This window comes from Balaenoptera musculus, chromosome 10 (genome assembly GCF_009873245.2).
Source record: "Balaenoptera musculus isolate JJ_BM4_2016_0621 chromosome 10, mBalMus1.pri.v3, whole genome shotgun sequence".
NCBI lineage: Eukaryota > Metazoa > Chordata > Mammalia > Artiodactyla > Balaenopteridae > Balaenoptera > Balaenoptera musculus.
In genome coordinates, this window is record NC_045794.1 from 10,088,228 (window position 1) to 10,112,690 (window position 24,463).

At 44.7% G+C, this 24,463-nt stretch overlaps 1 protein-coding gene across 9 annotated transcripts in view; it reads right to left on the reverse strand.

Moving 5' to 3' along the window:
• Positions 1 to 24,463, reverse strand: part of DUSP16 (dual specificity phosphatase 16) — an 86,018-nt gene that overhangs the window by 24,596 nt on the left and 36,959 nt on the right. For all 9 annotated transcript variants that reach the window (XM_036866424.1, XM_036866431.1, XM_036866428.1 and 6 more), the window contains 3 exons: positions 22,554 to 23,144; positions 21,423 to 21,561; positions 4,099 to 4,262 (listed from right to left, as the gene is read on the reverse strand). In XM_036866424.1, the coding sequence (XP_036722319.1) occupies positions 4,099 to 4,262; positions 21,423 to 21,561; positions 22,554 to 22,781 (531 nt within the window). In that variant the 5' untranslated portion in view covers positions 22,782 to 23,144. The remainder of the gene's footprint in view (positions 1 to 4,098; positions 4,263 to 21,422; positions 21,562 to 22,553; positions 23,145 to 24,463) is intronic.

Sequence of the window (24,463 nt, forward strand, 5' to 3'; positions counted from 1 at the left end):
GCCTAACTCTCACACGAGAACCCCAGAGAAAGTGGCAGTAGTCCTGGTGACGGGCAGAACAGCAAGGCAGCCCAGGAAAGCCAACTGTGCATGTTGAAAGACTGAAATAAGAAGCTACCCCCAAAAAGCTGACTGCACCCTGTTTAAAATGGGGAAAGAGGGGGCACAGCAGCTTTAGTGAAGAAGCCGAAGAGGTCCTGGCTCAGGAACTACTCGCAGTAGGGAATTCCATCATACATCCCGTGTGTAAGTGGGAAACAAAAGTCCATCCGAAATTTTAACTGGTAAAGGAGAAAAAACCATCAGGAACTTTTGTCTTTCCCATTATAACTAGAGATTCTGGTTCAAGTCGCACTCAGTCAGATGTGAACTGGGCACCAGCAAACTGCTTTAGTGGAACAGTGTACACTGTTAGTGTAACAGCCGTACAACTCCAGTACAAAGACCAGAGGAGAACAGATTGTGGGGAACAAAGTACAGATGTGAGGGGAAAGGAAGAGCGTTCTTTTTGCTACCAGTGCCTTCTTAAAGTCTTTTCCAGAAGAGCTATGTCTTTGAGACCTAAGTAAAAACAATCACATGCTGAGAGTATTGACCTGCACCATCTGATTTGTGGAAGCACAGGCACATGTGGCACATCCACAGTGAGAGGTGCAGAGACCATAAGATACACACCAGATTTCAAAGACCTAGTACCAAAAACTGTAAAGTGCCAATAATTTTTTATATTGATTGCATGTTGAAATGATAATATTCTAGACATATGGTGATGAATGTTATTAAAATTAATTTCACTTGGGGTTTTTCTTTTAACTTTTTAAATAAGGCTATCAGAACATTCTAGATTATATACGTGGCTTGCATTATACTTCTGTGGGATGGTGCTGGTACAGAATATGCTGTAGAAAAAGCAGGAGGAAACAAATCTCAGCTGTGATTCAATAGACTGTTAAGATTTGTCAGTCCTTCATAACAGTCTGTTATAGAGATTTCAATTTCCAGAGGATGAGGATTTCTGGTGTTCTACAAACACAGGACTTAGAGCCAGAGTAGTTTGGGTTTGAGGATGTCTCTATCACTCACTAGCTTTGAGGTCAATGACTTTCTAGCCACAAAATCTTGGGTAAGTAAGTGACATAACTCAGAGCCAGCCTACCTCCAAATCCTATTATGAGGGTTAGATGCAGTAACATAAAGAGCCTAGCATTTTAAATGATAAGCACTATTATCCTCCTCAGAAAATTTCCGTGACATGCTTTTAACATGTTTCAGTGGCACTTTATTAAAAATAAATAAATAAATAAATAGGAAGATGACTAATAAAATTAGTGGTCTTGTGGTGACTGTTCTTAGAAACTTCTAAGTTTGACTAAAAAGGAATGTACTATTAGGGGAGATGATAAAATCTTCATCTCTGGAGATCTTCCAGAAGAAGAGAGCACATTATTTCTCCTGGAAAGTTTAAACCAGAGAGTGGAGCAGGAAGAGGAGTTTATGCTCTTTTCGAAGGAGAGGCACATCCAGTTCTAAACCCCATCAGCGGGGTGACGTTGCGGAATTTACTTAACATTTCTGGAATTACGATTTCCTCATTATTGAATGAAGGAGGCGGGCTAAGTGATCTGTAAGATCCCCCCCAGCACTAGGGCTCTTCTCAACAGTGAATCCAGAGGTGACATACATAGAAATCTCTGCTCACCACTTTGAAAGCACCCTTCTCACCCCTCCCTAGTCTGCATGTCGGTAGCTTCTACAGCAGCTTTCTCACAGTCTTCCCGAATGACTCCTTGCTCAAGCTGTTTCCCCGTGAGCTTGCATAAACCCATTCTCCCCCTACAACCACTTCCTTTCAAGGCATCTATGTGCCTATCCTGTTTAGCATACAGACATGTAGAAGCCAATTAAAAACAGAAAGCGACCAGCCCCTGGCACACCTCAACTTCAGGTTCCGGTTTAACTGCTCTCACCCTTCAGGCCTCACTCAGCTGTTAACTGACACATCTGTTAAACCTGGAAAAGGTATGCAGCAAAATCAAGGTACCACTGCACTGAAGGTCAGAAGTAACAAAAAGGACCTGTAACACAACTACTTGTAAAATCACCTGCCATACCATATGACCCAGCAATCCCACTACTGGGCATATACCCTGAGAAAACCATAATTCAAAAAGAGTCATGAACCAAAATGTTCATTGCAACTCTATTTACAGTAGCCAGGACATGGAAGCAACCTAAGTGTCCATCAACAGATGAGTGGATAAAGAAGATGTGGCACATATATACAACGGAATATTACTCAGCCATAAAAAGAAACGAAATGGAGTTATTTGTAGTGAGGTGGATGGAGTTAGAGTCTGTCACACAGAGTGAAGTAAGTCAGAAAGAGAAAAACAAATACTGTATGCTAACACATATATATGGAATCTAAGGAAAAAAAAAAAAAGGTCAAGAAGAACCTAGGGGCAAGACGGGAATAAAGACACAGACCTACTAGAGAATAGACTTGAGGACACAGGGAGGGGAAGGTTAAGCTGGGACAAAGTGAGAGAGTGGTAGTGTATATATGGACATATATACACTACCAAATGTAAAATAGATAGCTAGTGGGAAGCAGTTGCAAAGCACAGGGAGATCAGCTCTGTGCTTTGTGACCACCTAGAGGGGTGGGATAGGGAGGGTGGGAGGGAGGGAGAAGCAAGAGGGAAGAGATATGGGAACATATGTATATGTATAACTGATTCACTTTGTTATAAAGCAGAAACTAACACACCATTGTAAAGCAATTATACTCCAATAAAGATGTTACAAAAAAAAAAAATCACCTGCCAGCTGACTGGTTAAGTTTTACTGGGGGTAATTCTGAACAGGATCCTTAACTAGGAATTTTATTTCATTTTGTTTTATTTGCTGATCTAAGGATTAAATAAAGCATCTCCAGGTTTGCCCCAGGGATGCATGTGACTTTAGGAAATTAATTTTGTTTTCTGTGACATAGTTTGCTTATCTCTCAAAGAGAACTAATAAAAATCACGTGCTCAAAGACATCGTGACCCCACCAGAAAGGCTCAGTGCAAGCGTAAGCTATCAAATTTCAAATACCTCACGGAAAGAGCAGACATGTTAGCAAAAATGTTCAGGCAAAATTTTGAAGAGGTAGGAGTTTTGAGAACAAAAAAGAAAAAAAGAGCAAAAAGAATGCCTCCTTGCTGCCCAAAGAGAGGGTGTTTTTTCTTTCCACGTGCTAAAATAAAGCAAGCCCACCTGGAAGCTTATTTTACGATCAGCCCAATTCTTTCAGCTACTCAAGCAGAAATGCCCAAAAGCAGCACTTGTAAATCACCAGCAGTTGACTTAAGATCTTTGATTGCTTTTTCAATTAGAGGTGATGTAAATAAGAGGTTTTAGAGACAAATCACTTTCCAGGCAGTTAGAGCACTGCTTTCTAGCACCACTGGTTAAGAGCATATAAGCTGTGGAGACAGACGGATATCAGTTCTACTGCTGTTATGTGTGTACCGTTATATATAATGGCCTCAATCAATCAATACGGCTCCTCTGTTGGGTACACCTTGTTCAGAATGGCTCACATCCTTTTCATCCAGGGTTTATGGTCCTCCCTCTTCTTTCTCAACCAAACTGCTCCGAGGGGCCTCAGGCGGGGCGCCTGCAGCGCATCTTCTTAGCGCTGGTCCTCACCATCCTTTTATAACCCCCTCCCTGCCCCTCTAGCCAGGAGTCATCATGAGATCTTCCTCAATCCAAGCCAACCTGAGTCCCTTTCTAGTTGCTGCAGTAAATACATACATTTCTATATGTGAAATAATCTAGGCGGCATTAGCCTTCCTGGGTGTGCCCAACCGCAGGTCTCTTGGACCTGTAAGAACAGCACACTTGACAACAGCTTAGCCTTCCTACGGCGATCAGAACGTCACAGCAGACGGCACTGGGGAGGATGGTACGGCTGCTGGGCTGCTCACGGGGGAGCTGCACTGAGAACACGGGGTGCGTGTGTCTGAAAGGACAGCCCACCGGCAACCCAGTGCTTCTCCAGCTGCTGTCAAGAAACCCTGCAATGAAGGATATTTTCAAAGCACCCACCTTGTTGAGGACATCTCGCTGGCAGCCAAGATAGAGATTGGGCAGAATTCGGGTTGGCCCAATGTTGGCAACAGGTAAGCAAGGCTGAGAAATGCAGGTGGGGACTAGGGTGGACTTTCCTTCACAGAGGCCAGGGAAACAGCGGGAGAACTCGGCAAACCCACCTAAGGACAGACAGGGTACAGTTACGCCGTGCACAGAGATGCAAACCAGCCTTTTGCTAACTACTCAATGCAGCTGTCTGGAAAGAGCAATCAGACCCCACAGACGCAAGTGGACCCCCGTCCACAGCTGCTCGGCCTGGGGTACAATCCAGCACCAGCCCTGGCTCTGCAAGCCCACGAAAGGGACCCCAGGCCCTGAAGGCACTTACAGTGACGCCCCCCTTGCTCTCACTCCCTTCACCTTCGCGCATCCTACGTCTTCTCCCTGCTCCCTGTCCTATGTCGTGCGACTTAAAGAGAACTGAAAGTAGCAGATAACCAAGCCAAGATAGATGCAAGATGGGGATACAAAAACACATGAACTGAGGCCAGATGTGACTTCTTCAAAATAAAATTGACAGAGTTAAAAGTTCCTTCTAGAATGAACTTTAAATCTTCCTAGTGTGTAAGTTTTATATTTCAAAGATACCACATACTCCCCTCACTCTTACAAATATTCTCTATATCGAGGGTCGCATAATTACCCCCGATTCCGGGGTCTCCTGTTCATTGGCTGAGCACTGTGAACAAGGGCTGACAGACCCTAACTGCTCAGGTTACATGGACGCCTTGTGGCAAGATTTCTGGACTCAGAGGAATTCAGTGTTTTCTAGTCCCGTCCTTATAATGACCTACTCTATGATCTTCATCAGGTCACAATCTCACTACCTGTTAATGAAGAGAAATCTATTGGCTAAGGAGACACACTCACCTCCTTTCAGAAAAGAAAAGATGAACAAGGTCTTCACTGGGTTTTCCAATCTAAATACTCCTTGCTATCCAAATCCAAACCCAAGAACTGAATACATTCTGATACATTTTCAGATAAATCCCTCACTCTCCAGACCCTCACTAGTCACTACATCTAAACTCGGAACCAAAGACATTTGGATTATAGGGAATATGTGTACATTTTTAATACTACTAAATTAAAAAACAATTAACTTGTTAAGAAGACAGAGCAGCCTCATTTTTACCTCTTTAATCAAGCCTTAAAAAGGACCCTAGTTGGGACTGACATATACACACTACTATGTATAAAACAGATAACTAATGAGGACCTACTGTATAGCACAGGGAACCCTACTCAGTGCTCTGTGGTGACCTAAATGGGAAGGAACTCTAAAAAAGAGTGGGCATACGTATACATATGACTGATTCACTTTGCTACACGGCAAGAAACTAACACAACATTGTAAAGCAACTATACTCCAATAAAAAATAAAATAAAATCTTAAAAAGGACCCTAAAATCTCATTAAATATTTATCTCCATCTCCTTGAGCTACATTCCATTAGCCTTTCCTGCGCTTCCAGAAACATATAAAATATGCCCTCAAAAACTGCAGAAGTGCAGGGAGTTGACGGGGGAGGTGTCACCCTTTTTTGTCCCCTGTACTATGTTCAGCGCAAGCATGATCCTCTGCGTCCACCGTCCGTGCTCAGCATGGGGCACACGGTGCAGCGAGCTGGGACCGCAGCAAGTCGGTGACAATAACCACGCCACCTGCAAAACGTAGGTGTGCACCCCTAGCCTCCAACACAAGTGTCCGCACTGTTTTTCCTCTTAAGCAGTTTGCTTATTAAAGTTCTTAAGGTAACCTGATAGAAAGAGCACGGGGTTCCATTACAGAAACCCCACCTTCCTTTGTGGGACTGACGAGGCCCTGGGGACCTGTACCTGTTCAGCGTTAAGGTTCCATTTCTTGCCCTTTCCAAACGCACTCTCCAGCCACACAAAACTCACTGTCACCTCACACTTTCGTGCTGTTCTCTCACCACCACCAGCCCGCCCCGTGCACACACAGACGGCATACAAACCACACACACGTGAGCCCCGCGACCGTACAGCAGAGGGAGGACGAGCACAGGCCCCTGTACCTGAGTCTGTGTCCTGGCTTCCCCACGTTCTAGCTGTCAGGTGTGGACAAGTGACTTACACCCTCCGGCTATCAGTTTCCTGTCCGTAAAATGGCAATAATGATCACACCCCCCTCACAGAGCTGTCAGAGGACTGAATTAGCTAAAATGCGTGAGTGCTTTGTGCCTGCACAGAGTGAGCCCTCCATGGTACAGTGATCTGACATGGAGCTCCCAGCTTCGTCTGTGGGCCCTCCTCCTCCACCCCTGATCTGCAGCTACACCTCGGTAGGATACACCTGAGACAAAGCGAAAACAGTAACGCTTCTAAGGCTGCATTTCCCAGAGTCTGCTCCAGGGCGCTGGCATCCTGCAGGAAGCTGACAGACGGGATATTGGTCCAAAAAGTAAGAGAAACACTGCATATCACGTCTCCCTGGGAGACTCACAGCACACATATTAGAAGCATATTAAAAGCTCTGAAAAAAAATCTCTAAGGAAACTAGTTTACTTTAATTTAAGGGTCCCAAACTTATTTGACCATGGAATTTCCCGTCCCATTTTCCCCTCTAAAATCTCTTATAGCTACTTTTATTTTTATTTATTTATTTATTTTTGGCTGTGCTGGGTCTTCGGTTTGTGCGAGGGCTTTCTCTAGTTGCGGCAAGCGGGGGCCACTCCTCGTCGCGGTGCGGGGACCGCTCTTCATCGCGGTGCACGGGCCTCTCACCATCGCGGCCCCTCCCGTTGCGGGGCACAGGCTCCAAACGCGCAGGCTCAGTAGTTGTGGCTCACGGGCCCAGCCGCTCCGCGGCATGTGGGATCTTCCCAGACCAGGGCTCGAACCCGTGTCCCCTGCATTAGCAGGCAGACTCTCAACCACTGCGCCACCAGGGAAGCCCCTAAAATCTCTTAAAATCTTAGCTGGTAGAACTCACACTCAAGGAAATGCTGTGCTAGGGCTGTTGCATCTACTGAAATGAAGTAAATTAGAATCCCTACACCTAAAGTATAAGCCACGGCAATCTCAAAAAAGGGGTCAGTTAATACTGGCATACGTATATGCCTGTCACTGTTTAGGATTTATAATTTTATTTCATTAATGTTTTGTCCTTTTCAGTCTCTTAACTGCATAATGCAGTTATTTAAGGTGAGTTTTTCCCTCAAAGCAGTTCTTGTAATAATAAATGTTAAAGAGTCTATACATTACTTGCCTATCTTACACCTACCCAACACGATAACTGACGGCCACTATTTTGATTATAATTTAAATTTTAACTTCCATTAACTTTTGTTGTTCTGGTGTTTCTCTAAAGAACTGTTTTCATATTTTTTCCTATTCTGGCTCCAAAACAGTTGATGGGATGATCTCTCATTTAAATCCAACAAAACGAGAGTCCAGTAAATGTTCTCAGAGAACAGAGAAACCAGACAATCCAAGGAAACTCCACTTGAATTCCATTTGAAACTTATAAGTCATCATATTTATAGATAATATAAGGACTCCCAGAGTTACTGAACATTTACTATGTGACAAGCATTGCTCTAAGCACTTTACAAGGATTTCTTCAATCGTTACAACTGCCCCATGAGGTAAGGTGCTTTGATTACTCCCATTTTACAGATAAGGAAAGAGAGGTTCAGAAAGACACAGGGTGATAACCAACAAAGCTGGATGTGAGCCCGGCTCGAGATTGTACTCTCACTCGCTCTGCTAAACCGTGTCTCTAAATACCACGGAATTAACTGCAACGCTCTCTAGGATGTGGGGACAGCCTGCTGACATCTCTGGGGTCCTGCCCTCATTTTAGCCTCATTTCACCAGGCTGAAGATGGCCATGGGCCTCTCCCAAACTGACGGAAGAGCCTTGCTTCCCCCAAGCCACATGGTTCAAAAACTTCGATGAGGGAGAGAAAAGGGAAGGAGATCTGACCTGACCAGAGAAACAAGAACTCTGTAAGTGTGCGTCACATGAGACCAGTAACAAAGCTGAGGAAGAACTAGCGGGGGATACAAAAGACACAGTCATGGCTGGCTTACGATCACAGTTTGTGAATCGGTGGTAAGACTGTTGCTGCGTCTCGGTGACTTGCAGCCCGTCTTCCACTGAACTACGTTCAGAGGGGACAGATTCTCCAACAATCGTAAACTGAAGGCCGGCCAGCCTGGGCTGTTTGAAGTGCAGCTCTATCATTCATTTTATCCTAAATCACTTCTAACTTTGGTGGTCCTAACAAGTAAAATGTGAGTGTGGCTCTAGAAAATTCTAAGGAAACAGAAAAAAAAAAGAGAGAAAGCAGCCACTATTCAGCCTCAAAACAAAACCCCAAAGCCAAACAAAACAGCAATAACACATTATAAAACAAACAGAAACCTTTTTTTTTTGCTTACAAATTTTTTCAACTAATCTCTAGCAGCACAAATCCAAACAGCCTTAAAATATTTAACAGATTTTGCGAAATCAGAGCATTCATTTAGTGCCCAGTCTGGCTTGAAATGTCCCAAACCAGGACTCCTGGTAACTTCCACAAAACACTACCTCAGCCAAAGAGTACGTTTTCCCTGATCTTTATCTCTGACAATGTTCCACTCTGCTGACATCCTCCTTTATTGACAGTTTTTTCCACTCGCTGACCTTTCATTCATCGTTGGACTCCAGTGACCCCAGTTTCATTTCATTAATTAACAACAGATGAGACACTGCCTGACTTACCCGAACCCTCGAGAAACTATCTGTAGCCTCAACAGCAACTCAGTTTTGAAATATGTCTGAAATGTCCCTCTTCCTCTTACAAGAAGAAAAGTACAATTCATCTACGTAAACTTTCTGTTACAAACGGCTGACAGACACAGAATCAAGAGTCATCTCTGCCCTTGTCCCAACTCTGCTGTCCCCAGACCCTAAGTTAGAGTCTATTATGACAAGAAGACGCAACATCAGTTCATGATCTCCACTTGTTTACTGTGAAAGCAGCACTGAGAAACTGACACGCTTCTTGAAAAAGTTTAAAAATATTTTTTAAAGTTGTTCAAGTATCTGACTCACCGTCCAATCTTGCCAAGTTTCTCCTGTCCCTAGATTTTATGCTGCTTATCATCTAGGAATGGAGAAAATAGAAAGTCGAACAACGCACGTGTGCTTCCCTGAATCTCAGAACGCTGTACCGGCTTTGGCCCCTTGTGCTAGGAGTGTTTGTTTTAAGAGGAAGGAAGACACATATGCAGACACCCTGGCCTGTAGAGAAACGGGGGTGGGGAGACCAGCGGACAGACATACGGACACCACTGGCCTCCACAGACTTGGATGAACAGGCAGACAAACTGCAATGTTAAAAATCCATATTTCTGTTAGTCTTCCACAAATTTACCTGTAGAATGCATGTTTATAAATAAAAACGTACATATTACTTTGGACGGAGAAAACACTTGGTACAGCTTAAAGGCATTCATAATTTGTATATCACTTTCTTCTCATTCAGCCAAGAAACACTTCTTCCCTTAAGAGTACCTCCTTCACAATTCAAACCATAAATATAATTTTCTGTAAAAGCCAGTGTCAACCACCATTCCATTTTCAGAGGAAAAAAAAAGTCTGCCATGTAAAATAAAATACATAAAACGATGCCACTAAACAATTCTAACTGGTCGGTTTTCTCTTCCCTCTGACCCTTGCAGTTATAGATCACAGAGTTGTTTCTTAAAATAAAAGAATATTTACAAAAGTAGCACTTTACTACAGATTAGCAATGTTAATTCTAAGACACAAATTCTCAACATGTATCCGTATCCTTTTAGTCAAACAAGAGATAAATGTCAATTCCATGACTTTGAAGACAGTTCCTTGCAGAGAGAAACAACAGAGGGCTGCTCACTTACGCTTCAGTTCAAATGGGGAGCAAGTCATAAGAGCTTTATCAGCTGACAGAGCTGCCTAAGCTGGGAAGGGGGATTAAAGGCAGCCCCTTCCCATACTGCGGATGAGTTCCATGGCTATGGACAGAAATCTATTTACACAAAGCTCTACTTTATGAAAGATATTTTTCTAAAGTTGTGTGCAAACTTAATTTCTGTACATTAAATCATTTTCAGTTTATATAGTTTCAGCTTTTAAATATAGTTCTCATGCAGTTTAACCCTTTTGTAAAACAAAGACCCCCTTTTTGTGACATAAATACGACCCATTCATTTACTTATTCTAGAATGTATGTGAAGGATTTAAGTGGAGTATTCCTGCACCTGTAGAGAACCGTTCTCTCCACACTGAAAATAAAATCTGGGCTTTGCTATTTATTACACAAAGGAGACAACCCTAATATTAAACAATGAAATGTTGAAATGTGTATTTTGTAAGTATTTTAATTGCTCTCATGAATAACTATTTTGCACTTTAGTCTGAAGTGACTGATTCAGGCAACTTTATCCTCTAACCATTTAAAAACACACAGGCATGGTCACAGTTCTCCCAGGGTCAGTGGACTGTATACATGGAAAGTTGAAACCACTGACATAAAATGAAAAGGAAAGGCAACATAATTTTGTACCTCCAAAGAAAGCAAACAAAAATATGTAACTGTACTTTTCCAATGTACACAGGTTGGTCTGGGTAAGCCCAACCACACAGGCTTGATCGATCACTTCCAGGAGGGGAGAGAGCACGGCACGCTTTCCTCAGCAGCGATTATGTCTTATCTAGTCAACTCTCCGCAGAGCAGCACAGAAGAGAAAAACCCCAAATGATGTGGAGCGTTCATTTTAAACTCTTACTCCACCTCCTCCATCCACGTGAGAGGATGGTGGACAGACATGCGTTTCTGCGGACGTCCTCCAGGAAACCTGAGAAGTAGCCTCCATTGCATAAAACTTGCCCCATAAAGAGCACCCCCAAAGAAGCTCACTCTGTATGAAACAACCTATCACCTGGCACAGCTGGGGAATGGGACATTCTAGCTAAATTTTTTTTTTTAAACAAAACAATCCCATCTCTCTCTTTTTTAAAAATTAATTAATTAATTAATTAATTTTGGCTGCGTTGGGTCTTCATTGCTGCACGCGGGCCTTTCTCTAGTTGCGGCGAGCAGCAGCTATTCTTCGTTGTGGCGCACGGGCTCAGCTGCTCCGCGGCATGTGGGATCTTCCCGGACCAGGGCTCGAACCCGTGTCCCCTGCATTGGCAGGCGGATTCTTAACCACTGCGCCACCAGGGAAGCCCTCTAGCTAATTTTTGGATTAACACAGTTATCAAACACACAAACGAATTAAAAATTTTCAAAATACTAGTGTAAAAAAAAAGCACTAAATACTAAAATAATGCAACTTATAAGAGTTCTCGTGACTCATAATGTCTAAATCTTACATTCCTCAAGATAATGTTATCTAGATCAATTCCACTGGCAAAATCCAGAAGTGTTGTTTAGTAAAGAGTTCTCAGGGCTTCCCTGGTGGCGCAGTGGTTGAGAATCTGCCTGCCAATGCAGGGGACACGGGTTCGAGCCCTGGTCTGGGAAGATCCCACATGCCGCGGAGCAACTAGGCCCGTGAGCCACAGCTACTGAGCCTGCGCGTCTGGAGCCTGTGCTCCGCAACAAGAGAGGCCCGCGCACCGCGATGAAGAGTGGCCCCCGCTCGCCGCAACTGGAGAAAGCCCTCGCACAGAAACGAAGACCCAACACAGCCAAAAATAAATAAATAAACAAATGTGGGGTTTAAAAAAAAAAAAAAGAAAAAAGAATATTATAAAAAAAAGAGTTCTCAGAAAATGTCGAGTTGTATTTTTTACTCTTTCACTGATCTTTCAAATTGGCAATACATAACTATACCCAGAGGCTCTTCTTCAACACACACGCACACACACACACAAGCACATGCACGCACGCAGGCATGCACACACACACACACACACGCACAGCCAGACAGGACTCTCAATACATGCCTTCAAACAAAGATTGTTCTGAACAGCACAACCAGAACGACCAATCAAAAGGAATTACGGCCAGAATCCACCCTTGGCTGAGCAAAGGCAACAAGCGCTATAAGCAGGAGAGAGGTTCACAGAGGCCACCCGACTGGTCCTCCAGTGACTTTAAGACGTGAAGCCACAGCCAAGCGAACGGCAGCCTGGGGCTTCCTGCGGAGGAAGGACCTAGAAGGCCTCTGCTTCCACCAGCACGGAAGGAGGAAGTTACTAAGGAGATCACCTTTGCTCACGTTCACCTGAAAATCAAAGATTTCCAAGGTTGCATTTGGGGGCCTGAGGTCCCAAACTCCAACCTAACATTTTCAATCCTCTTTTGGTCATTTTCACTTGCAAGACTTATCGATACTTTTAAAATAAATTCCAAGCCAGTATCTCGCTCTCTTTGGTTCTGTGTCCCTGCTCGCGTCTGCCCCGTTCTCCCAGTCACCTCAGCAACAGCCACCTGGTATGCCAACACTCGGACTTGCCTTTGCGACGTCCCTCTGTCTGTCCCTGCCTCCCCCACCCCCAGCCCATGAGCTCCACGCCGCACTGTTAGATAAATTCAGGAACAGCTCTCTCTGATCCATCCGTCCTTTTCCCAACTTGTTTCCACTCTGCTGCCAGATTAAGCTCCTAAGATAAAGTGTTGATGTATCCTCTGCTCCCAAATACCCACAGAATACAATCCAAAACTCCTGATCGGACACTCAAGCCCTTCACCATCGGATCCCACTCTACTGTCCACCCTCACTGTCGCTATTCTACCCACCACCATGTCCCAGGCCCATTCATCTTCTTACTGTTTTCCCACCGCACCTGGGCTTTCTCATCTCCAGCCTCTGGCAACAACCAGGGAAGTCCCTCTAGTTTCAATTCTATTCTGTGGCATTTTTTAAAATTCCGCTGTATTAAAAAAAAAGAAAATTCTTCCCTGACCAGTGTATTTAAATATGATCTTGCCAGCTTAGAACTTCTATAAAAGGTACAGCCATGGGAATTCCCTGGCAGTTCAGTGGTCAGGGCTCCATGCTTCCACTTCAGGGAGCACAGGTTCGATCGCCGGTCAGGGAAGTAAGATCCCACAAGCCACGCAGCCAAAAAATACACACACACACACACAGCCATCACATGGCAGTAAGAATTTACCATTGACCTGGTAATTGTGAATTCCCTTTCCGTGTGTGTGTCTGTGTGTCTGTGTGTGTGTGTGTGTGTGTGTGTGTGTGGTAACCTCTTACCTCTTCGGCTAGAATACCCTGTGAACTGTCTGCATAAGAATTGTGTCTCACACTCTTTTGCAATCACCTCTGCATTTAGCACAGTGCTTGGCACATAATTAAATGTTTATTGAATCCTCTCTTGATACAATGAATAGCTGTTGATGGACATAAGTCTTGCGTATTTTGGGTGTTCAAAAGGATTTCCTGATTCCATTCAGAGCTGAAAGCTCTGTGGGCCTGGGTGTGAGCCCAGAACCTGCTTCCTACTCCTTGACCACAAGGCCCCAGAGGACCCTCAGGGTGAGCGAAGCGGCACAGGGCAAGGAAGACATTTCTCTGCTACGACAGATTAAAAAGGGAGACTTGGTGAATGCTGCTTTCATCACCCAAAAGCCCCAGTGAGTCCTCAGGGTGCTTATGTCCAGGGAACTTTCCATGAGAGGCGGGTTCCCTCGGCGGCTCAGGACTACAGAGTCCGGTACGACATCCAGGGCTCAGGGAACCAGGGGCACAGCTCTCAGGAAACGAACTGGACCAACTATAATCAGATCCCGGCTAAGGATGACGCGGCCGCTGGACGTGCCCCTGGTGACCGTCAGGGGGCAAGGCCTCATGAGACTACCCATCGGGAGACAATGCTCTGAGTCCCGCGGAAAAGGGGACAGGAGTCTGGTCTCCGGAGGACGACTCTTCAGAGTCCCACCTGCCTGGCGTGTAAACTGTGCATGGGTCACCACACAGCTCACTTCTTGGGCCTTTTCCCGTGAGGCTCAGGCTTCCTAATCCAGCCCGAGCAGGCCCTCCCGGGACCCCCTCGGGTGTGTCCGCTCCGGCAGCCGTCCTCCTCCGGGGCCAAGCGCACCGCCTCCCAGCAGAAGTGGCAGACCAGCGGGAAGGAAAGGGTTCCTGTTCGCCAGCCAAACAGCCCTGGAGACCCCCGGCACCCACAGGAGGGTTCAGAGCACTGCTGCGAGCCGGACACGGCGCTGGGTGCTGGGACAGCGGTGACCACGACAGAGGCCCTCTCTGGAATTGACAGTTTAGTGGGACAAACTTCAACCAAATAACTAGATGAATAATTGGCTAATTATGGTGGGTGGCCAAAGGAGTGTGTGTGTGACAGAGGACACCCAACTCTGCCTGGGAGCCAGGGGGGCTTGACGGGCACTGTGAATCCAGCAGGAGACACCTGGGCACATGGGGAGAGGGGGCACTTCGAGGAGGAGGAGGGTGCCTCTGGGCTGCAGGTCTCGGGCAACCGAGGCTAAAGTGCTAAAATACACACACACACACACACGCGCACACACACCAACAACCTGAGGACGGAGAGGGGCACGAGATGAGGGCACAGAGGCAGGCAGGAGCCGCCACTGCAGGGCTTCGGAGTCAGGGAAGGATTCTGGAATTTACCCTAAGAGCACTGAGGCTGACTAAGCTGGGGCGTGATATAATCACAGTTACACTGAAAATATCAAAGAGAGACGTAACGTTAGTGAGAGTGTGAGGAAAGGGCAGAGAGGCAGCAAGACAGGGTGAGAGAGCAGGGAGGCGGCTCCGGGGCCAGGTCTGAGGGGCTGATGTGGGCCTGAGTTGGAAGCAGAGCGCAGAGAGGCCAGAAGACAGATCTGGTGGCCAAGAGGTGACAGGTGTCACCGAGCCTCCAAGGGCCCCCGGGCCAGCCCAGCAAAGCACAGACTCGTCCTTCCAGGCTGAAGGGCCCGCACAGCCTGACTGCACTTGCTCTCGATTCCCCTTCCTCCCGTCACAAAAAGTCCACTCGGTCTCCTGGCTGCCTCCTAAAATCTGTGTTCACTCCTGGCATTTTTAATTATGTCAGTCCACAGAGGACCCTCCCTACCCAAATCTTACTCATTTTTCAAGGTTCGATTAAAATTCCACCGCCGTCCTCAAACCTTCCCCAACTCCTGCAGGCGACACCGAGTCACCCCTTATCACTGTGACACACAGCTCGACGCGCTGTCATCTGCTTCTATTTCATCCGCTCCAGATGTGCTGCCCCAAATTAACCGAGGGGTCTCAAGGGCAGGGGCAAGATGTGCACTCTTCCAGTACGCTATCCCCCAGGCCCACCCCGGGGCCCACCCAAGGGAGCCCTCGAACCCTGTGAGGCCAGCTGAATGGACAGGACACAAATGACATGACCAGGGCAGGGGAAGACTGATGTCACCACTGTCACCCAGGGTGCTTCTGTGTAGCTTGTGCAAAATGTCAGGGTGAGGAACTGTCTCGAGCCTGGTCTGCAGTCCATTTGTTAAACAGACCCAGCCTCAGGCGTGATGTCTTGGCCACCGGTAGCTGGGGAGTGACAGAGCTGGCTTGTTACCACACAGGCAGGTAAGAACTGGAGAAAAGACGGGCTAGATAACCTCATGCAAACTGAGAAGCAGAGCCAGCAGCTACACGGCAACCAGTGGGCGAAACGGCACCTATTTTTAGTCTGTTTTCAGTGGCTCTCACCGCAGCTCTTTAAACACAAGGAGAGCCAATTCCTGAACAACGGTAGTACTTTGACTGGACTCCATTAACGTCGATCTCTTTTACCAGCTACTACAGGATCTGAAATGGGATGATTGAAGATTTCCCTTCTCTAGACACAGGGACAGAAGAAACGCCACACTGGATGAGAGAAGGCGTGATGACAACGGCGCTCACAGCAAATCCGGAAGCGGGAAGATCAGGTTCTGCCCTGCTTCCATCAGGAGGGTAACTGGTTCCACTGAACCAAAGCTGCCCATTCATTACACAGAACTGCTGACTCAATCTAGACTCCAGTTAAACTGAAAATGTGTCAAGAGTCAAATACATTTTTATTCACTCCTAGCTCTAACTACAGTAGCAACTCTAACTCAAAACAAAGAAATACGTCTTTGGCCTTTAGCCACAGCAGACATTAATCTAAGACCTCAGCTGTGTTCAGAGACGAAATGTTTCTAAGAGCCCTCAGCACTGCGCCTCACACTGACTCCAATGGTATCCTTCTATCATTATCCGGAGTGGTATTTCGGCTCAGGACAGAGTAGACTTTTATTTGATGATTTCCCCCAGCTGAAAAAATTTAATGCTTAAAAATTTTATATACAGTCTATTTTTATACATTGCTTCTTCCATAAAATGTGAAGTAAGAATATGACTCTGAAGTCCACAAAGAGGCTGAGAGAGAGCTACCACAAAAAGCACAGGCCTGATCTGAAGTGGGCACCCCCTCTAGCCTCCTGAGGGAATTCCAGAAGACTCAGGAATTATTGCAGACAGGGGCCTGGGCGCACAGTGAGAATAGTGAGAGCTGGGGAGAGTCACGCAAGGGCTCTGTTATTTTCCTCGTCTGTAAATGAAAGGGCTGAGGTCTGTGATTCAATTAGGGTTTTTTGCTGCAGGGCAATCCTGTGCCTCATCACAGGATAGAAATGAGTGTTGTAGAATTAGCAAACTTTTGTGGGTCCCTTTTGCTTTTACTCAGAGTTACAACAGCGAGGAAAGAGAAGAAAATAATAGAACAGCAATCTTTGTTTCTACTAAATGAACCCACTTATTCTCTTTTCTCTATGTTAGCACACGCAAAAAAAGTCCAAATTTGGTGGTTTTTCTTTTTTTCTAATATATTTATTTTCAATCTGGCACCCTTAGAAATATATTGATAATAGACAAAGGCAAGTAAAATAAAGTAATATAATGAATAAAGGCCAAGAAACAAGATTCTTTTTTAGAGAGAACTAGTTTTCTGAAGGTTAACAAGACCAAAAAAGTTGATCAATAAGTCAAGGTTGGCAACTGTTTATATCCATCAATGATGAGGGACAACTTTCGAAAGGGATCCAAGTTCATTCTTTTTGGCTAAGATGAGGCTACAACTCATAGTGAAACCCTTTAATCCCCGGGGGTGAAACAATGCTATGGTTTAATCTGGCTTGGTTATTGGGAGACTACTGGGAGACTTATTAATGACTAAGCAGGATAATCAATTTACTTTTTTTTTTTTTTTAATAAATTTATTTATTTATTTCTGGCTGCGTTGGGTCTTGGTTTCTGCGCACGGGCATTCTCTAGTTGCGGCGAGCAGGGGCTACTCTTCATCGCGGTGCGCGGGCTTCTCATTGCGGTGGCTTCTCTTGTTGCAGAGCATGGGCTCTAGGCACGCAAGCTTCAGTAGTTGTGGCACACAGGCTCAGTAGTTGTGGCGCACGGGCTTAGTTGCTCCGTGGCGTGTGGGATCTTCCCGGACCAGGGCTTTAACCCGTGTCCTCTGCAATGGCAGGTGGATTCCTATCTACTGTGCCATCAGGGAAGTCCCTCAATTTACTTTTAAAGTACAAAAAAAATTATTTCAACTGTTCTCAATTCATATGGATTCAAGGGCTTGTATCCTCCTATGAGTGGCACTAGGTTTTCTAGAGCTCGTAGCTCCTCATCAAAGTTCAGGATTTAAGCCCTGTTTAATTGTACTAGTGTTTTGTTTTGTTTTTTGGCTGCGCCACGTGGCTTGTGGGATCTTAGTTCCTCGACCAGGGATTGAACCCAGGCCCTCAGCAGTGAGAACTCAGAGTCCTAACCACTGGGCGCCCGGGGAATTCCCTGTACTAGTGTATTTATTAGATCTTAAAATCATGTTGAAATCTGCTTAAATAGATGGAAACATTTTCGTATTGGATACTTTTCCCATAACAGCTATATTTTTGCTCTTCCTGAACGAAGACAACTTGCAAATCATTTATGTCAAAATGTCCTCAAGTTTTCGCTACTCTTGCAGATTAGTTTCATCACTGTTTAATACAACCACTTACAAACTAAACTAAATGAATAAAATAAGTCATATGAAATACAAATGGTATAAACCTACATGCAAGCTAATGTATATTTCAGATATTTATTGAAAACTGAAGAAGTGCTAGGCCTTGTGGGGAACACAGAGATGAACAAGACACAGTCCTCGGCTTGCAAAAGAGAATCCAGGAGGGGGGTTAAGCTAACAAATGAAAAAGATACACGACAACGTAAGTTTAAATAAGATTTTAAGATAATAATCAAAGACTCGCATGTGGCATATGGCTATCGAATATTAATCACTTGGTTTAGAATACTGGCTGGGCTTAAAAAGAGGGACAGTTGATCAGTCAGGGGTCAAGATCGCTGGCTGAGCAGGCCCACAGATGTGGCCAATACAGGCCAAGTTCATCGCAGAACCAGGTTCTGAGTTTCAGGACCGGAAGGCTTGGGACCCCGGCCTCACTGATAGTCAGCTGTCCAGGTGGCTTAACAGGACCCCTTTCCCTGGCGGAAGCTGAAGTCTACCAGGCTAGCCTGTCCCAGAGCAGAACCTGCCGTCCCATATGGAAGAATTAAGCCCACTGCGCGCCAGTGCAGCCTCCCCGAACCCGGCCCTCTCCCGAAAGGGAGTCTTCATCATTAATGTCCACGTAACTAGGTCCCACAGGTAAGTCTGGGTCTCCTCTTGCTTGAGGAAAAGGGCTTATTAAGATGCTTCCTCTATCAGTTCCTCGGGGAGGTCCTCTTTTTCCCCTTCTCCAGAGTCACTCCTCTCTAGGTCAGGTGGCCCTGAGAAGGTGAATGGAATTCGGGCCACAATTCTTCACTCCATATACTGATATAATGACCATAAAAAAACCATCTGACGTATTTAATACTTTCTTCCTGAATAATCAATCTCAAAGTAACTGAAAGCTCTAAAGTGATGGAGAAAATTACTCCAAGAAACCACTTTGTCTTTCTATTATCACATCCCCACAGGGCCGACAAGCATCTGTAACTGCTGAAAGCATCAGGGGCAGCTTGTAGTGAAACTTGTCTCCAGCGACCCTGTCATTTCCCGCAGCACCTGTGGGACGCTAGCATGCTTTTCCAAGGTCAGTTATTTTCCCCGAAGCAAAATATTTAAGAAACACATGTTGATATGTCCTTCTACCCCACATCCCTGGGACGTCCTCTGAGCAGCTGCTGGACCTTGGCAAAAAACAAAAAAACGAAAGCAAAAAACAAAGCACTGCCGAGAAGTGATGGTCACGCCTTCCCCAGCACTCTCTCCTACCAACTCTACTTCTCTGTCCACTCTGAGGACAGGCTCACTAACCAAGGGAATTTCCAACCGGTCAGAAGCTTTCGGATGGCTGGGAGGCTTTTAATCATCCAGAACCCTCTCTGAGGTGTCCTAAGAAATCTCGCTGCTCAGAAACTCCCCAGCAAGGTCATTCAGTCCTTGAAGCCACCTTCTAAGCTAAGAAGAATACAGGATTCTGGGGTGTGCATGACGAGATGGAGCTGTGAACACACGTATGTGGTTCTCGGAGCTGCCTTGACGGGCTTTCGTTTAGGCCTAGGACCCATTTCCTGTACAAAGTGGGGATGCCAGGGGTTCTGACCAGCACCATCCCACGTATCCCTAGGGCTGATCTCGATGGTCAGAATGAGTCCTCTTCCTTCCTTCCTGCCCAATAAGCACCCCTCCCAGAGCCGCACATGGCTGGAAAGAACCTTCCACATAACAAGGGAGAGCTTCTCGGGAAAGAGGAGAAACTACTTGAGTAACTAAAACTCGACATGAGCTCATTCCTCCAGAAGCGTCTGCCTGGCCAAGCTGTCGGGTCAGAGCCCCCGTAGAGAAAAGCGTCTCAAACAAGAGCAAGCAGGGATAATCTCTTTCCGTCTGGGTGTACCCTCTTTAAGAAAAACCCTGGTTCCGTCGATAGGATTCCAAGGTAAAGTCCCTCCCAGTGGCTCCAAGAAGCATGACTGCGTTCCTAAACTCAGCAACCGAAGTGAGTGGAACTCTAATGACAGTTGTCAGATTTAACACTGTTACACTCCCAGTAAAACACCATGCCTACCAACAGATACAGAACCTAATGCTATAATTCTCCATTACAGAGTTCTGAGAACTACGTTCTGAGACAAGCTGGCTTCCCTTTAGGACAGAATTGCGGCACAGGTGAAACGTGTGCCAACAGACGACCTGAAAGTGACAGGTAACTATGCTTATTCTTTGAAACCAGGAGCGAAAGCCGATGAGAGAGAAATAAAGACACAGAAGTCTTATTTAAACCTTCAGAGAGTTTAAATGTGGTAACAAACCAACAACTGATTCATCCTATTCTCTTACAACTGAAATGTCCATAGTCTAACAATCAATTGCCAGTAACATCAAGCTCACTGGACTCTCCTTGCAACAAAAGACGAAAGGTGCGAAAGTGACAATATCTGTCAATATTTTGTTTTTCTTAATCAGATTTTTAAAAGTGATCTTGCCGATCACTGTGGCAGAATCTGCTGGACGCAGCGGCTTTGTGGTAAAGGTTACTGCGCATTGTCAAACTGTATTCCCTGCTCTGGGAGCCAGAGTGAGTGAAAGGGCTTCAGTACTGTCTGCCAAACAGGGAAAGCAAAGGATGAACAGTCTGCTTTGGAATTTGATGAGATGGAACTCCCACACCACCCTCCTTTAGGGCAGATATAAAACAGTTAGCCCTTTTCCATGCACTTTATAAAGCCATCTGGTTGCTTAGCATTTGCAAGTTGAGACTTTTTTTAGTTGTGAAAACAAAACAAAAATACGTAAGTTCGTTTTAAAATTTTCCCTCTAATTATTGGAAGAAATATTCTGCACACATTCTCTTTCTATCTCATTGTACACAATGTCCAGGATGGGTGATCTTACCGTTGCAGTCCACTACAACCAAAAATGTTTAACAGGGGTTCACCCTGAATACTGGACGGGTTCTCTCCTTGGGGGTGGGAACTGAGGACAGGAGCTGAAATGTAGAGCACTCGGTGTTTGTAGATCTATACAGGCATACAGATCTACACGGCACTTCTGGCTAATAAATACCAGATGAAGAGGCGTTTGAGCTAAATCAAAAATACACTGACCAATGGGGAAGAACAACAGTATTCAGGTTAACTAGAATAGTTACGTCAATCAAAAGCTATAAATAAGTCATTTTACACAATGACCTCAAAGTTGCGTCCACCTAGCGTGCTTCGAGCTCGTTGTGGAATCCTGCTTACTCACAGGCTCAAGGAGATTCCGAGTCCTCACAGTTCTACCACAAGCCTTACCTGCAAGCAGGTGAACAGAGCTGAAGCTCCTCTCCAGTTTACCCAGGAGTACGGTGAGAAAGCAGTCTGAGGCCAGAGAGGCCACATCTTGGGAGCTTTGATCGTAAACTACAACCTTCTGACTGCAATCAATGTCGACCTAAAATGCAAACGTGAGGCTGTTAGGGAGGAAGGTGAGGAGAATAATCCCATCTACCTCTGCTGCTGAAGCAAATAACTGCTTCCTGTTTTCCTTAATAATCTGAATAAAAATGAGATGTGGTCAATTTACTGGATAAACCAACCATACACATGGTTTAAATGTTTATAAAAATCAACATTTACGAGGCAAACTTGATGCTATTTCTGTGTAAATGTGCTCAAAACTCCTTAGTTTTAAATCCTTAACACGATAACAGGGTAAAACCACGTACAACAAAATAACACGCAAAATAAACATAACGATCCCTGAACTAAAGAAACATTTAAAATGGTTTCTACTCAGTAACAAATCAGCTTTTCGTAAAATTAAAGCATGAACTCATTTTTATTCCTGAACAAAAGAAATAGCCTTACCTACCACAAAGCTGACATCCTGGTATCCTGAGAAAACCTTTCCTTGAAGATCCTTAAATTCTGACCATTACCTTACCTTCCCACAAATAAAAAACACTTGTAATATAATTAGTTTCTACTTTCTTTTCAAGGCACTTGAAAAGAATGATTTCCTTTCAGTACATTTGTAAACAACATAAAACAATGTATTAATGTATTAGTTATTAATAATATACATACAATATTATATATTATTATATAATTGCTAATAATTGAGTATTATAATATACTGTATTAAACATAACTTTTTATTTGTGTTAAATTAATAAAACAATTTTTAGCATTAATAGGGAAACATAGCACTTGATCAAATAAAAACAAGTTAAGCTTTCTGTGTAGTTTAGAAATATTCTGAGGTGTGACAGTGTCTACAATTAGTGAATTATTCTGAGGTGTCATAAGGTATCAAAGTTTAAAAAAAGCAACCAAAAGTTCCTCAAATTACTTTCTCCCCTTAAAAATGAGGCTTCATTTAAAATGATTCCCCATTCAGCATGTCCATTTATTTTAAAAAGGAAAAAAAAAGCAAGCATGTACCTTATGTTTGGCTGAGTGCTGGATGAGCTCTGTAATTAACACTTTGTCCTGTTGCAACCTTCGCTTCATAAGCTTGGAGCAGTTGATATTAATGGCTTCCAAAATGTGGGACGTATTGTATTCCACAAATGGCCGGCTATCAATTAGCAGCACTTTTTCCGTTCCACTTTCCAGCAGAGCCACCAACCTCTCAGTAACAATTTGAGTTCCAATCATCTCATGGGCCATGACAACAATAAGTCCCCTTTTCCCACCTCCTCCTTTAATTTGCCACGATGATGTAATGGTGGTGTGCTCAAAGGCTCAGCCACTCCGTTGTACTGAGATGTATGAGGTCAGGCTGGCGGCGACTGGCAAGAGGAGAGTTAAACCCATTTTCAGCAAGAGCCCTCCAAGTGAATGTCTCCTTCTCTTTCCCGTTGATGTGCTCTCGCAGAGGCCTCCTGCCACAAAGCAGCCCCTCACATTTGATTCATAAAGAGATGACTGGAATAACCATTCCAACAAAAGATGCTTTGGGGCAGCCAGTGCATTACATCATTCTTTACCTCTGTTCCCTCGCTCCAACAGCTTTACACGGGGCTGAAAAGCCTACATGGAGAGAGAATGACAGACGGAAAACAAAACATGGGGGTCAAAAAAAGAAAGAGCATCGGATTAGAGGGAGTGTATGACTCATAATATTTACCCCATTAATCTAATTCCATACTTGATGCACTGTTTCATGTGAACAAACAAACAAAAAGGACAAGTAGGTATGGCTTCAGAAAACGTACTGATGATAATTCGCTTTCACCGCAAAATATAAAAACTCAAAGATGACAAAACAAGACATAGTCGTGAATTATATATTATCACCTGGGGGCCCAGAACTACTTGACTTACAGTATGAAATTAAAAGAGCTGTAAAAAGCCAGTCCAAGTATTTTTATTCCAGATGGGTTTCCTCCATTTTATTTGCTTATTTCTTGAAAATAGCACAAAAAACCACCACCTAACATCAGGTTAGCAATCTGACGTTATCAGGACATAAAAATCTTTCCTGATGGCTTGAGAGTTACTATGATAAATGGAGTGTGTGTGCTGTGAGCATTCCTTGAAACTACCCTCAGCAAGAAGAGGCAGGAAAACGGGAGGTTCTGTCAATTTCGGCTGCCTTTTAAGGAAGAGGAGGGGCGATGACTGATGCGCTTGTCACACCGAGTGCTGAACTAGCTGCCGGGGGCCTGTAAGGCATCCACTCCGCCCCAGGCAGACTCACAGCTAAGATCCTGGCCGGTCCTCCGCTTCCAGGTCTCTCTTTCTTGTGCCTCATTTTTAAGAGACTCACTGATTCCCCGCCTCAGAAAATCTCACACCTTAACCTTGGACTCTAGGTCAGCAACCCAGGCATACGAGAGCCCTTAATACTGCACCTGATGCTTCCTTATTCTTGCCAAACTCCTAAGATAGACCATTTCCTAGTTAACACTAGTTGGAGTTTTGTGCCCATAGCTTAAGCCCCGCGCCCTGACCTCCAATATTCTCACGTTCCTATCTCCCCGGTCCATCTCTGCTTGTAGGAAATGCCCTACTACATAAAACTAGATGTCCACTGTTGGCATTCGACTTCTAGAGGTTAAACTACTTGATGGCAGACGTTTTTGTATTGTATTTCTTACTTCCACAGTGTTTTGCACATAAGATATTCAATTTACACTGTTACACGTTAGTAAAATCCTCCTTGTTCCAAAAATGACTTGATACTGAATAATTCATATCTGATTAACTGATTCTGGATGAGGATGATAGACCCCCTCAAACATCATTGGGTCCTGTTTCCTAATTTCAGACTTACAAATTAGAAGCTGAAGCATGGAGAAGTAGGAGCAGGCAGGATAGAGAGAGGAGTGGCCTTGCCCTTTACTTGT